The following is an 11,386-nucleotide window of genomic DNA, read 5'->3' as shown; positions in this document are numbered from 1 at the left end:
TTCTCTTTTAATAATTAACTTAATTCTGTTTAATTTAATTGATTAATTTGGTTTGGATTTGGTTCTGTTTAATAAAAAGAGCGGTTTCCTCCTGGTCCCTGCTCCAAGCAGAGGAGGAGGAAGGGTGGAAGGCTGGCATTGTTTGGCACAGCTGGAGCCTGGCACTGGGCACTGCTCTGCCCCACCCAGGGCACCTCCAGGAGGCCTCTCTGGTGTGAGCAGGGAGGAGAGCAGCACCCAGCCCTGGTCCAGCAGGTTTTCATGGAATCACAGCGAGGTTCATGCTGGAAGGAGCCTCTGGAGGGCACCTGGTGCCCATCTCTGCTCCAGGACTGTGCCCAGACAGAGTTTTAGTATCAGCAAGGATGGAGAGCACACATCCCCCCGGGCAACCTGTGCCAGTCAAAAACATTGAGGTTGGAAAAGCCCCCTGAGATCACCCAGCACTGCCAAGGCCACCACTGACCCCTGTCCCCAAGTGCCACATGCACAGGGCTTTGAAACCCCACCCCTGTCAGGCCTGGAGAACCCTTTGGGGGAAGAAATCTTCCCTAATTCCCATCAGCAGTAAATAAAAGTGTTTTCCTGAGGATCAGATGGTGTTTCAGGTGGTGCCCATGGGCTTTTGGCCCTGCTGAGTTTCACCTGGTTTCACCCTCCCTCCAGGTGAGGTGAGGAGGTGCCTCTGAGCCTTCTCTTCCCCGCACAACCCCAGCTCTCCCAGACATTCCTCATGGGTGAGGAACTCCAGTTTTCCTCCAATTTTTTATCAAACTGTCCCGTGTGTTCATGTCATTGCTGCAGTGGGGCCCAGAACACAGCACAGCCCTGCAGGGTGACCTCACTGAATTTGGGAGTGACCTGTCACTGAATTTGGGAGTGATTCCTCATTGAATTTGAGCATGATTCCACACTGAATTTGGGCATGATCCCTCACTCACTTTGGGAGTGACCCCTCCCTGAATGTGGGAATTATCCCTCACTGAACTTGGGAGTGACTCCTCACTGATTTTGGGAGTGACCCATTGAATTTGGGAGTGATCACTTGCTGAATGTGGGACTGACTCCTCATAGAATTTGGGAATTATCTCTCTCTGAATTTGGGAGTGATCCCTCATTGAATTTGGGAGTGATCCCCCACTGAACCTGGGATGATCCCTCGCTGAATTTGGGAATTATCCCTCCCTGAATTTGGGAGTGATTCCCCACAGAATTTGAGAGTGATGCCTCTCTGAGTTTGGGAATGATCCTTCCCTGAGTTTGGGAATCCCTCCTTGACTTTGGGGATGATCCCTCCCTGAATTTGGGCGTGATCCCCCACTGAACTTGGGAATGATCCCTCACTGATTTTGGGAGTGACCCCTCATGGAACGTGGGAATTATTCCCCCACTGGTTTTGGGAATCCCTCACTGAATGTGGAAATGATCCCTCCCTGAATTTGGGAGTGATCCTCCACTGAATGTGGGAATGATCCCTCACTGGCTTTGGGAGTGATCCCTCCCTCCCCCTGCAGCCCAGGCTCCATCCCCACCCTGAATTTGGGAATTTCCCTCCTCCTGCAGCCCAGGCTCCATCCCCACCCTTCCCAAGGGCACCCTGAGGCTCAGTGGCCACCCCATTGCCCAGCAGGAGCCCAGCCCAGTCCCTGTCCCAGCTGGGTGTCCCTCAGGGTGTGCCTGGGCTCCTCCCCAGGGCTCCCAAACACCAAGTTCTGCCTCCTCAGGCCAAGGCTGGAGCTCCCACAGCCATTTCCAGCCCCAGAAACGGGCAGAGCAGAGGCCTCAAGGCTGATCCTGGCTCATGTGAGCTCAGAAAATGATAACAACCCCTCTGATAAGGAAGGAATTTTCTCCTGAACAAGGAATACCCATGGCTGCTGTAGATGACCAGGCTGGTGGCCCAGAGCCTGATGCCAGCTCCCAAAGGGTGGCACAGCTTCAGCAGCTCCTTCCTACCTGTGCCAATGAATCTGGGGGAAACTGGAGCAACACAGGGAGTGCAGAGGTTGTCAGTGCTTTATTGGTGACAGGGACAGCACCAAGGGACCCCAGAGCTCACCCCAGGAGGGTCTGGGTGTGCCCCAGGCTGGCCAGGACACCCTGGGAGCTGCTGGGGGGCTCCATCCCCATCTCCAGGTGCTCCAGGATGGGGTGACAGGGCCATGCTGTCACTGCCCTGAGGCTGCAGTGCTCTCACCATCCTCCTCCTCCTCCTCCTGGTCTGGCAGCAGCTCTGAGGGGTTGGCACCTGGTTGAGGCAGAGCTCTGGAGGGCTGGTCCTCCTCTAGGCCTGCAGGAGATGGGCAGAAAGGGAATGGTGAGGTGCAGGAGACACTCATGGGGATCACAGAGCAGGATGAACCCATCAAGGGCTGCATTTCAATCCCCCCCAGGGATGGGGATGGAGAAAACCTCGGGGTCTGGAGCAGAAATGGCACAGAGGGGCCTGTCTGGGTGTTTAGGGACACCCAGGGTGGAGCAAAAAGAGGAGGAGGCTGCCCAGGAGCACAAGGTAGAGATGGCAAAGCAGAGAGAATGGGCTGGGGGTGCCTCAGGGGCCATCACCTTCCTCATCCTGAGCCTCTGTTGCCTTCCCCTCCAGGCTCTGGGACAGCAGGGTCAGCCTCTTGAGGGCCAGCAGGGCTTTCCCTGTTTTCTGGAGGGAGGAGAATTGGCACTGAGCCTTCATTGGAGTCACCCCCACATCCCCATCACCCCACCAGGGACACTGAGCCCTTCAGCAGAGCCATGTCCTGTCCCCATCCACCTACCAGGAGCACTGAACCCTTGGGCAGAGCCATCCCATGTCCCCATCACCCCACCAAGGGCTCTGAGCCATCCCCATGTCCCCACCAAGGACTCTGAGCTCTTCAGAGCCACCCCTCTGTCCCCATGTCCCACCAGGGACACTGAGTCCTTCAGCAGAGCCACCCCAATGTCCCCATCACTCCACCAAGGGCACTGACCACTCCCCAAGTCCCCATCACCTCACCAGGGCACTGAGCCCTTCTGCAGAGCCACCGCCATGTCCCCACCAGAGGCACTGAGCCCTTCAGCAGAGCCACCCCCCTGTCCCCACGTCCCCAGCAGGTACCTGCCACTTCCTCCGTGCCAGGAACTGCCTGATCCTCTCCTTGGACAGCACCTTGGGGCTGCTGGGCTGGGGCTGCTGCAGCCAGGGGTGCAGCAGAGCCCCTGCGCTGGGGAGCCGCCGGCTGCAGCACACACAGGGGGTCACGGGGGGCTCCTCCACCCTGGAGCATCCCCCCCCCAATACACACAGAGCTTCCCCTCACCCACCCCCTCAGCACCCCAAAACCCAGCTGAGCAGCCCCCAGGGTTGCCCTACCTGGGCTCCTTCTGCAGCAGTTGGCTGATGAAGTCCTTGGCTTGCTGGGAGATCTCAGAGAAGCTCTCCTCCTCAAAGTCCCACCGGGCAGCTGTGACATTGCTCAGGGTCTCCATGTCCGTGTCCCCCTGGAAGGGTGACTCCCCACTCAGCCTGGAGAGGGGAGCCCAGGGCATCAGTGAGAGCTCAGCCCCCTGCACCCAGCCTGCCCTGCCCAGGAGGGCACTCACAGGATGTAGCAGATGACACCAACGCTCCACATGTCCGTGGAGAAGCTCACGGGCTCGAAGGCGACCACTTCGGGAGCCATGAACTCGGGGGTGCCGTGGAGAACCTTCACAGGGGTGTCTGGAGCTGCAGAGAGGAGCAGGAGGTCAGTTGGGATCTCCTTGGGGTCACTTGGGATCTCCTGGAGCAGGAGGCCAGTTGGGATCTCCACGGCCCAAGGAGGCCCAGCTGGGATCTCCATAGGGCACACGAGGCCCAGCTGGGATCTCCATGGGGCACACGAGGCCCAGCTGGGATCTCCATGGGGCACACGAGGCCCAGTTGGGATGGTCCTGAGGAGTTGGGATCTCCCTGGGGCAGGAGGCCAGCTAGGCTCTCAATGGGCAGGAGGCCCCGTTGGGTTCTCCATGGGATCTCCCTGGGGCAGGAGGCCCAGGCTGGGATCCCCATGGGCCAAGGAGGCCCAGCTGGCATCCCCATGGGGAGCTGGGACCTCCCTGGGCCAAGGAGGCCCAGCCTGGCATCTCCATGGGGAGCAGGGATCTCCCTGGGGCAGGAGGCCCAGGCCGGCATCTCCAGGGGCCAAGGAGGCCTGGCCGGGATCTCCATGGGGAGTTGGGCTCTCCATGGGCCACAAGGCCCTGCTGGGCTCTCCATGGGATCTCTGTGGGGCCAGCTGGGATCTCCACAGGCCACGAGGCCCAGGCGGGATCTCCTGGGGAGTTGGGATCTCCCTGGGCCAGCTGGGATCTCCTGGGGAACTTCATCCTCTTGCCTTTTACTCTCTTATGCTTTTGCTCTCTTATTTTTTTACTCTCTCACCCTCTCTACCCCTCTCTTCTCTCAGCCTGCTCTGAGCTGTGTTTGGCAGCTCCCAGCAGGGCCCTGCACCCAGGCCCTTTGCAATAAACCCCAAATTCCACAGCCTGGCTGCAGAGATCTCTCATCTCCATCCATCCCCACCATCCTACCCCCAAAACTCTCTGATTTTAGGGATTCCCACACTCACCCAGCCTCCGTGCCAGCCCAAAGTCGATGATCTTGACGCGGTGGCTGTCGGGGCTGACGCAGACGATGTTCTCGGGTTTCAGGTCCAGGTGCACGATGGCCTGGCCGTGCATGAACTGCAGCCCCTCCAGGATCTGCTGCATGTACTGGGCACTGCTGGGCTCCGTGTGCTCGAAGTCGTCGTCCACAATGCGCTCAAAGAGCTCCCCACCTGCCACGCTGGGGACAGACATGTGATGGGGACACTTTTGGGATCTACCAGCGCCAAGGAGGGGAAGCCCCAGCGGAGAACCCAGACTCAGCACTCTGGGAGCATCTCTCCACCCTTATCTCCAGGAGCTGAGGGTTCCTCATCCAACCCACACCAGCACCCCATGGCACAGGGACCCCTCTCCACCTGCCACTGTGGGGACACCCAGGTGCTGGGGACCCCTTTGGGATCTACCAGCCCCAAAGAGGGGAAGCTCCAGTGGAGAACTCATCTCTCCACCTTTATCTCCAGGAGCTGTAGGTTCCCCATCCATCCCACCAGCACCCCATGGCACAGAGACCCCTCCCCACCTGCCACTGTGGGGCCAACGAGGTGGTGGGGACCCCTTTGGGACCTTCCATACTGGGGACTCTCCACACTGAGGGACAACAAAATTCTGGGGACCCCTCTGGGATCTACCACCTCCAAGGAGAAGAAGCCCAGCAGAGAACCCTGTGCTCTGGGAGGACCTCACCACTCATAACTCCAGAGTTTCCAGGTTCTCCATCCATCCATCCATCCACACAGGGACCCCTCCTCGCATGCCATTGTGGGGACAATGAGCTGCTGGGGACCCTTTGGGATCTACCAGCTTCAAGGAGAGGAAGCCCAGCAGACAACCCAGTGCTCTGGGAGAACCTCACCACTCCTAACTCCAGAGTTGCCAGGTCCTCCCTCCCTCCATCCCCACCTGCCATTGTGGGGACAATGAGCTGCTGGGGACCCTTTTAGGGTCTCACCAGCCCCAAAGAGGGGAAGCCCGGCAGAGAACCCAGTGCTCTGGGAGGACCTCACCATTTCAGAGTTTCCAGGTTCTCCATCCATCCGTCCATCCATCCATCCATCCATCCATCCATCCATCCATCCCACAGCACAGGGACCCCTCCCCACCTTCAGAGCCCCCCCGGCAGCCCCCAGCCCCTCACTCACTACTCCATGACCATCACCAGCTGGGTGGGCTCCTGGAAGGCCTCCAGGCACTGCACGAGGCGTGGGTGGTGCAGGAGGTTCATCAGCTCCACCTCGGCGCGCGCCGCCTGCCTCTCCTTGGCCGTGCGCGCTCGGAAATATTTCCCAGCCCGGATCCTGCCCGTGGCCTTCTCCTGCAGCCTGTACACCATCCCAAACTTCCCCCTGGCACAGAGGGAGAGGAAGGATGGAGGAGCCACCAGCAGCACCAGGGCCGTGCATGGGCAGCCAGGGCAATGCCCAGGGTGGGACACAGGAGCTTCACTCACTCCCCGAGCTTCTCCAGCTGCGTGTACACATCTGAAACCTTGTCCTGGCTGTTGATGACCACGTCACGGTGTTCAAAGGGCTCCTCAGCTCCTGGGGGATGGATTAAGGTGGGCCATGCAGGGATTCCACCCTGATTTGGGGACCACAGGCCTGTCTTCCCCTCCAGTGATGATTTCTGTGTCCCCCCTGGTCCATCTGGGACCAACCACCCTCTGCAGCCAGTGTGCACGGCACCTGGGGACAGGAGCTGGTGCAGCCCAGCACTCTGCAAGTCAGGTTTGGGGTGAAAGGTGCTTTTAGGATCAAAAACCCAAGACAAATGAGGCCAGGATGGGATAGAGACTGGTGCTGATAGGGGGGTTGGACAGGGGTCACACCACTGCTGGGGTCCCCTGTGCCTCTGCTGTACCTTCTTCCAGGGACATGGTGGTGCCACTGGCTCCTCACAGGGTGCTGGAACAGTCAGGATGTGTCCCCCAGGCTGGGACAGGTGATGGTCTCTGCTTCAGCTGCTCCCTGGGGCTCTGCACCTTCTCCCTGCCACAGGAGACCACCAGCATCACCCCGACATCACCCACACTCCCCATTCCACTGATGGACCCAAAAGAACCAAGCCAGATTTTAAAGCAAGTCCCCTTTTTAGATGGGGACAGCCCTCCCCAGGCTCCAAGGCGATGTTTTTCCCATGCACTGCCTTACATCAGGCAGGAAATCCCCAGGAAAGCCTCACTTGTAGGGCAAAGGAGCTGCTTCCTTACACGCCAGAACCCAGAAGGGTTGGGGGGACAGACAGTGACACCCAAGGGTGTCAGGCAGTGACACCCACACCCCAACCCGGGACCCCCAGCACTGACCTGGCACTGTCCAGCCCCTCCTGCAGCTCGCTGCCCTTTCAGTCACTGCAGAGCCACAAAAGCTGGGGAGGGAGGGAAGGGGCAATGCTGGAGGCTGAGGAACCACAACTGGAACCACAAAAACGGGGATATCTCGGGGTCCAGCTGGGAGCATCCCTCCCACTCCAGCACTGGGAGCAGCCCTGGCTGTCCCCTCCCTTTCCTTCCCAGCACAGCGCTTCCGGACGTGGGGGATAAACAACCCCCAGCAGCCTGAGCTGTCCCCAAACCCTGTCCCCAATGTCCCCTCTGAGTCCCAGGTCTGCAACACAGAACTGTGGAACCCCAGGGCAGGGGGAATGCAGAGAGCTGATCACACAACAGAGACCCCCAGCTCTGCCCTCCCAACCTCTGTGCAGGATTTGGGGTCTCTCCCAGGTTAAATCCACAGCCCACCCTGGGGGTAAACAACCCCCACCACCCACGAGCTGTCCCCAAACCCTGTCCCCAACATCCCATTTGAGTCCCTGATCGGTAATACAGAGCTGTGAAACCCCAGGGGCTGCAGAGGCTAACACACCTCAGCACACAGCAGAGCCCCCCAGCTCTGCCCTGCGCAAGATTTGGGGGCTCTCCCAGGTTAAATCCACAGCCCATCCTAGAGGATAAACAACCCCCATCACCTACAAGCTGTCCCCAAACCCTGTCCCCAATGTCCCCTCTGAGTCCCAGGTCTGCAACACAGAGCTGTGGAACCCCAGGGCAGGGGGAATGCAGAGACCTGACCACACAACAGAGACCCCCAGCTCTGCCCTCCCAACCTCTGTGCAGGATTTGGGGTCTCTCACAGGCTAAATCCACAGCCCACCCTGGGGGTAAACAACCCCCATCACCTACAAGCTGTCCCCAAACCCTGTCCCCAATGTCCCTTTTGAGTCTCAGGTCTGCAACACAGAGCCGTGGAACCCCAGGGCAGGGGGAATGCAGAGAGCTGACCACACAGCAGAGACCCCCAGCTCTGCCCTCCCAACCTCTGTGCAGGATTTGGGGGCTCTCACAGGTTAAATCCACAGCCCAACCTGGGGGTAAACAACCCCCACCACCCATGAGCTGTCCCCAAACCCTGTCCCCAACATCCCATTTGAGTCCCCGGTCTGTAATACAGAGCTGTGAAACCCCAGGGGCTGCAGAGGCTAACACACCTCAGCACACAGCAGAGCCCCCCAGCTCTGCCCTCCCAACCTCTGTGCAGGATTTGGGGTCTCTCACAGGCTAAATCCACAGCCCACCCCAGAGGATAAACAACCCCCATCACCTATAAGCTGTCCCCAGCCCATGTCCCCAATGTCCCCTCTGAGTCCCAGGTCTGCAACACAGAGCTGTGGAACCCCAGGGCAAGGGGGGCTGCAGAGAGCTGATCACACAGCAGAGACCCCCAGCTCTGCCCTCCCTGCCCCTGTGCAGGATTTGGGGCTCTCCCAGGTTAAATCCACAGCCCACCCTGGGGGTAAACAACCCCCACCACCCACGAGCTGTCCCCAGCCCATGTCCCCAATGTCCCCTTTGAGTCCCAAGTCTGCAACACAGAGCTGTGTAACCCCAGGGCAGGAGGAATGCAGAGAGCTGACCACACAGCAGAGACCCCCAGCTCTGCCCTCCCAACCTCTGTGCAGGATTTGGGGGTCTCTCCCAGGTTAAATCCACAGCCCACCCTGGGGGATAAACAACACCCACCACCCACGAGCTGTCCCCAAAATCCCATTTGAGTCCCCGGTCTGTAATGCAGAGCTGTGAAACCCCAGGGGCTGCAGAGGCTAACACACCTCAGCACACAGCAGAGCCCCCCAGCTCTGCCCTGTGCAAGATTTTGGGGGCTCTCCCAGGTTAAATCCACAGCCCACCCCAGAGGATAAACAACCCCCATCACCTACAAGCTGTCCCCAAACCCTGTCCCCAATGTCCCCTTTGAGTCCCCGGTCTGCAACACAGAGCTGTGGAACCCCAGGGCAGGGGGAATGCAGAGAGCTGATCACACAGCAGAGACCCCCAGCTCTGCCCTCCCAACCTCTGTGCAGGATTTGGGGTCTCTCCCAGGTTAAATCCACAGGCAACCTGGGGGTAAACAACCCCCACCAGCCAGGAGCTGTCCCCAAACCCTGTCCCCAACATCCCATTTGAGTCCCCGGTCTGTAATACACATCTGTGAAACCTCAGCACGCAGCAGAGCCCCCCAGCTCTGCCCTGTGCAAGATTTGGAGGCTCTCCCAGGTTAAATCCACAGCCCACCCTGGGGGTAAACAACCCCCACCACCCACGAGCTGTCCCCAGCCCATGTCCCCAATGTCCCCTTTGAGTCCCAGGTCTGCAACACAGAGCTGTGGAACCCCAGGGCAGGGGGAATGCAGAGAGCTGACCACACAGCAGAGCCCCCCAGCTCTGCCCTCCCTGCCCCTGTGCAGGATTTGGGGGCTCTCACAGGTTAAATCCACAGATTTAACCCTCTCCCAGGTTAAATCCACAGCCTGGGGGATAAACAACCCCCACAAGCCAGGAGCTGTCCCCAATGTCCCCTCTAAGTCCCAGGTCTGCAACACAGAGCTGTGGAACCCCAGGGCAGGGGGAATGCAGAGAGCTGACCACACAGCAGAGCCCTCCAGCTCTGCCCTCCCAACCTCTGTGCAGGATTTGGGGCTCTCACAGGTTAAATCCAGAGCCCACCCTGGGGGTAAACAACCCCCACCACCCATGAGCTGTCCCCAAACCCTGTCCCCAACATCCCATTTGAGTCCCTGATCTGTAATACAGAGCTGTGAAACCCCAGGGGCTGCAGAGGCTAACACACCTCAGCACACAGCAGAGCCCCCCAGCTCTGCCCTGTGCAAGATTTGGGGGCTCTCCCAGGTTAAATCCACAGCCCACCCCAGAGGATAAACAACCCCCATCACCCACAAGCTGTCCCCAATGACCCCTTTGAGTCCCAGGTCTGCAACACAGAGCTGTGGAACCCCAGGGCAGGGGGAATGCAGAGAGCTGATCACACAGCAGAGACCCCCAGCTCTGCCCTCCCAACCTCTGTGCAGGATTTGGGGGCTCTCACAGGTTAAATCCACAGATTTAACCCTCTCCCAGGTTAAATCCACAGCCTGGGGGATAAACAACCCCCACAAGCCAGGAGCTGTCCCCAATGTCCCCTCTGAGTCCCAGGTCTGCAACACAGAGCTGTGGAACCCCAGGGCAGGGGGAATGCAGAGACCTGACCACACAACAGAGCCCCCCAGCTCTGCCCTCCCAACCTCTGTGCAGGATTTGGGGCTCTCCCAGGTTAAATCCACAGCCCACCACAGATTTAACTCTCTCCCAGGTTAAATCCACAGCCCACCCTGGGGGATAAACAACACCCACCACCCATGAGCTGCCCCCAATTCCCCTTTTGGGTCCCAGGTCTGCAACACAGAGCTGTGGAACCCCAGGGGCTGCAGAGGCTGACACACCTCAGCACACAGCACAGCAGAGCCCCCCAGCTTTACCCTCCTAATTCCTGTGCAGGATTTGGGGCCTCCCACAGGTTAAACCCACAAATCGGGACCTCTCCCAGGTTAAATCCACAGCCCACCACAGATCTGACCCCCTCCCAGGTTAAATCCACAGCCCCCACCCCCGTCCCACCCATGGGTGGGTTCCTGCAGAGGCGCTGAGCACCCACAGCTGCCCCCCTGGCCCTGCTCCACCTGCAGCCAATATCCCAACCCCGAGTTTTGGCTTCCCGGGAATGCTCCAGGTGAATGGGGAGTTTAAAAACTCCTCCTGGCCTCCAAAGTGGGCGATTTAAAGGAAAAATGTGTTTCCCAGCTTTTATCCCCCAAAAGCAGCAGCGTGCAGCCGCTCCGTGCCCCGTACTGTGGTTTTCCTGGTTTGCCCAGATTTGAAATGGGAAGAACGCCGTGATTTCCTCCCGGATCAGGCAGTGGCACCTCAAAGGGACACGAAACCCCTGGGGACAGCGGTGGCACAACAGGGGGTGTCACCTGGGGTTACCTGTGTCCGCAGCCCCTCTCGGGGACCTTTGGGACGCCTCCAGACTCGTCCCAGCGCCGCTCCCAGGCTCGGCTCAAAGTCCACGGGCTCCGGCAGGGAGTAGGTGACAAATGTCCCCAGGGCAATGGCGGGGTCACCACGACCTCGCCGTGCCTTTGTCACCGCGACCTTGGAGCCCGGGGGTGTCCCAGTGTCACCCCCGGGGATGCGCGGATGCTCCGGGCTCGGCGCTCGGCCGGACCCCGCTGCGATGTTATCGACTGCGGGGACACGGGGGTGGCCGCGATGGGGACAGGCGGCTGGAGCACGGCTGGGTGCATCCCGGAGCCCCGGGGCACGGCGAGGCCGGGCTGGGCAGCTCCCGGTGCACCGGAGACAGCCCCGGAGCGAGAGCGATGCCGGCAGCCGCTGGATGTCAGTGTCGGCCTGATGCTGGAGAAAGGA

At 59.7% G+C, this 11,386-nt stretch overlaps 1 protein-coding gene across 1 annotated transcript; it reads right to left on the bottom strand.

The window, feature by feature from the left end:
• Window positions 1–2,048: 2,048 nt before the first annotated feature.
• LOC131094162 (myosin light chain kinase, smooth muscle-like) lies at window positions 2,049–11,028 on the bottom strand. The gene is made up of 11 exons (XM_058041657.1): window positions 10,943–11,028; window positions 6,929–6,990; window positions 6,484–6,611; window positions 6,074–6,164; window positions 5,766–5,969; window positions 4,587–4,804; window positions 3,580–3,703; window positions 3,350–3,502; window positions 3,095–3,215; window positions 2,566–2,656; window positions 2,049–2,290 (listed from the first exon to the last, which is right to left on the bottom strand). Exons 3-11 carry the CDS (start codon window positions 6,497–6,499, stop codon window positions 2,169–2,171), a joined length of 1,140 nt encoding a protein of 379 aa, XP_057897640.1. The 5' UTR covers window positions 6,500–6,611; window positions 6,929–6,990; window positions 10,943–11,028; the 3' UTR covers window positions 2,049–2,168.
• Between the last annotated feature and the right edge of the window lie 358 nt (window positions 11,029–11,386).

The sequence above is a fragment of the Melospiza georgiana genome, chromosome 28 (genome assembly GCF_028018845.1).
Source record: "Melospiza georgiana isolate bMelGeo1 chromosome 28, bMelGeo1.pri, whole genome shotgun sequence".
NCBI lineage: Eukaryota > Metazoa > Chordata > Aves > Passeriformes > Passerellidae > Melospiza > Melospiza georgiana.
The sequence above is the reverse complement of the archived record's forward strand: the minus strand, read 5'-3'. Positions and strand labels throughout refer to the sequence as shown.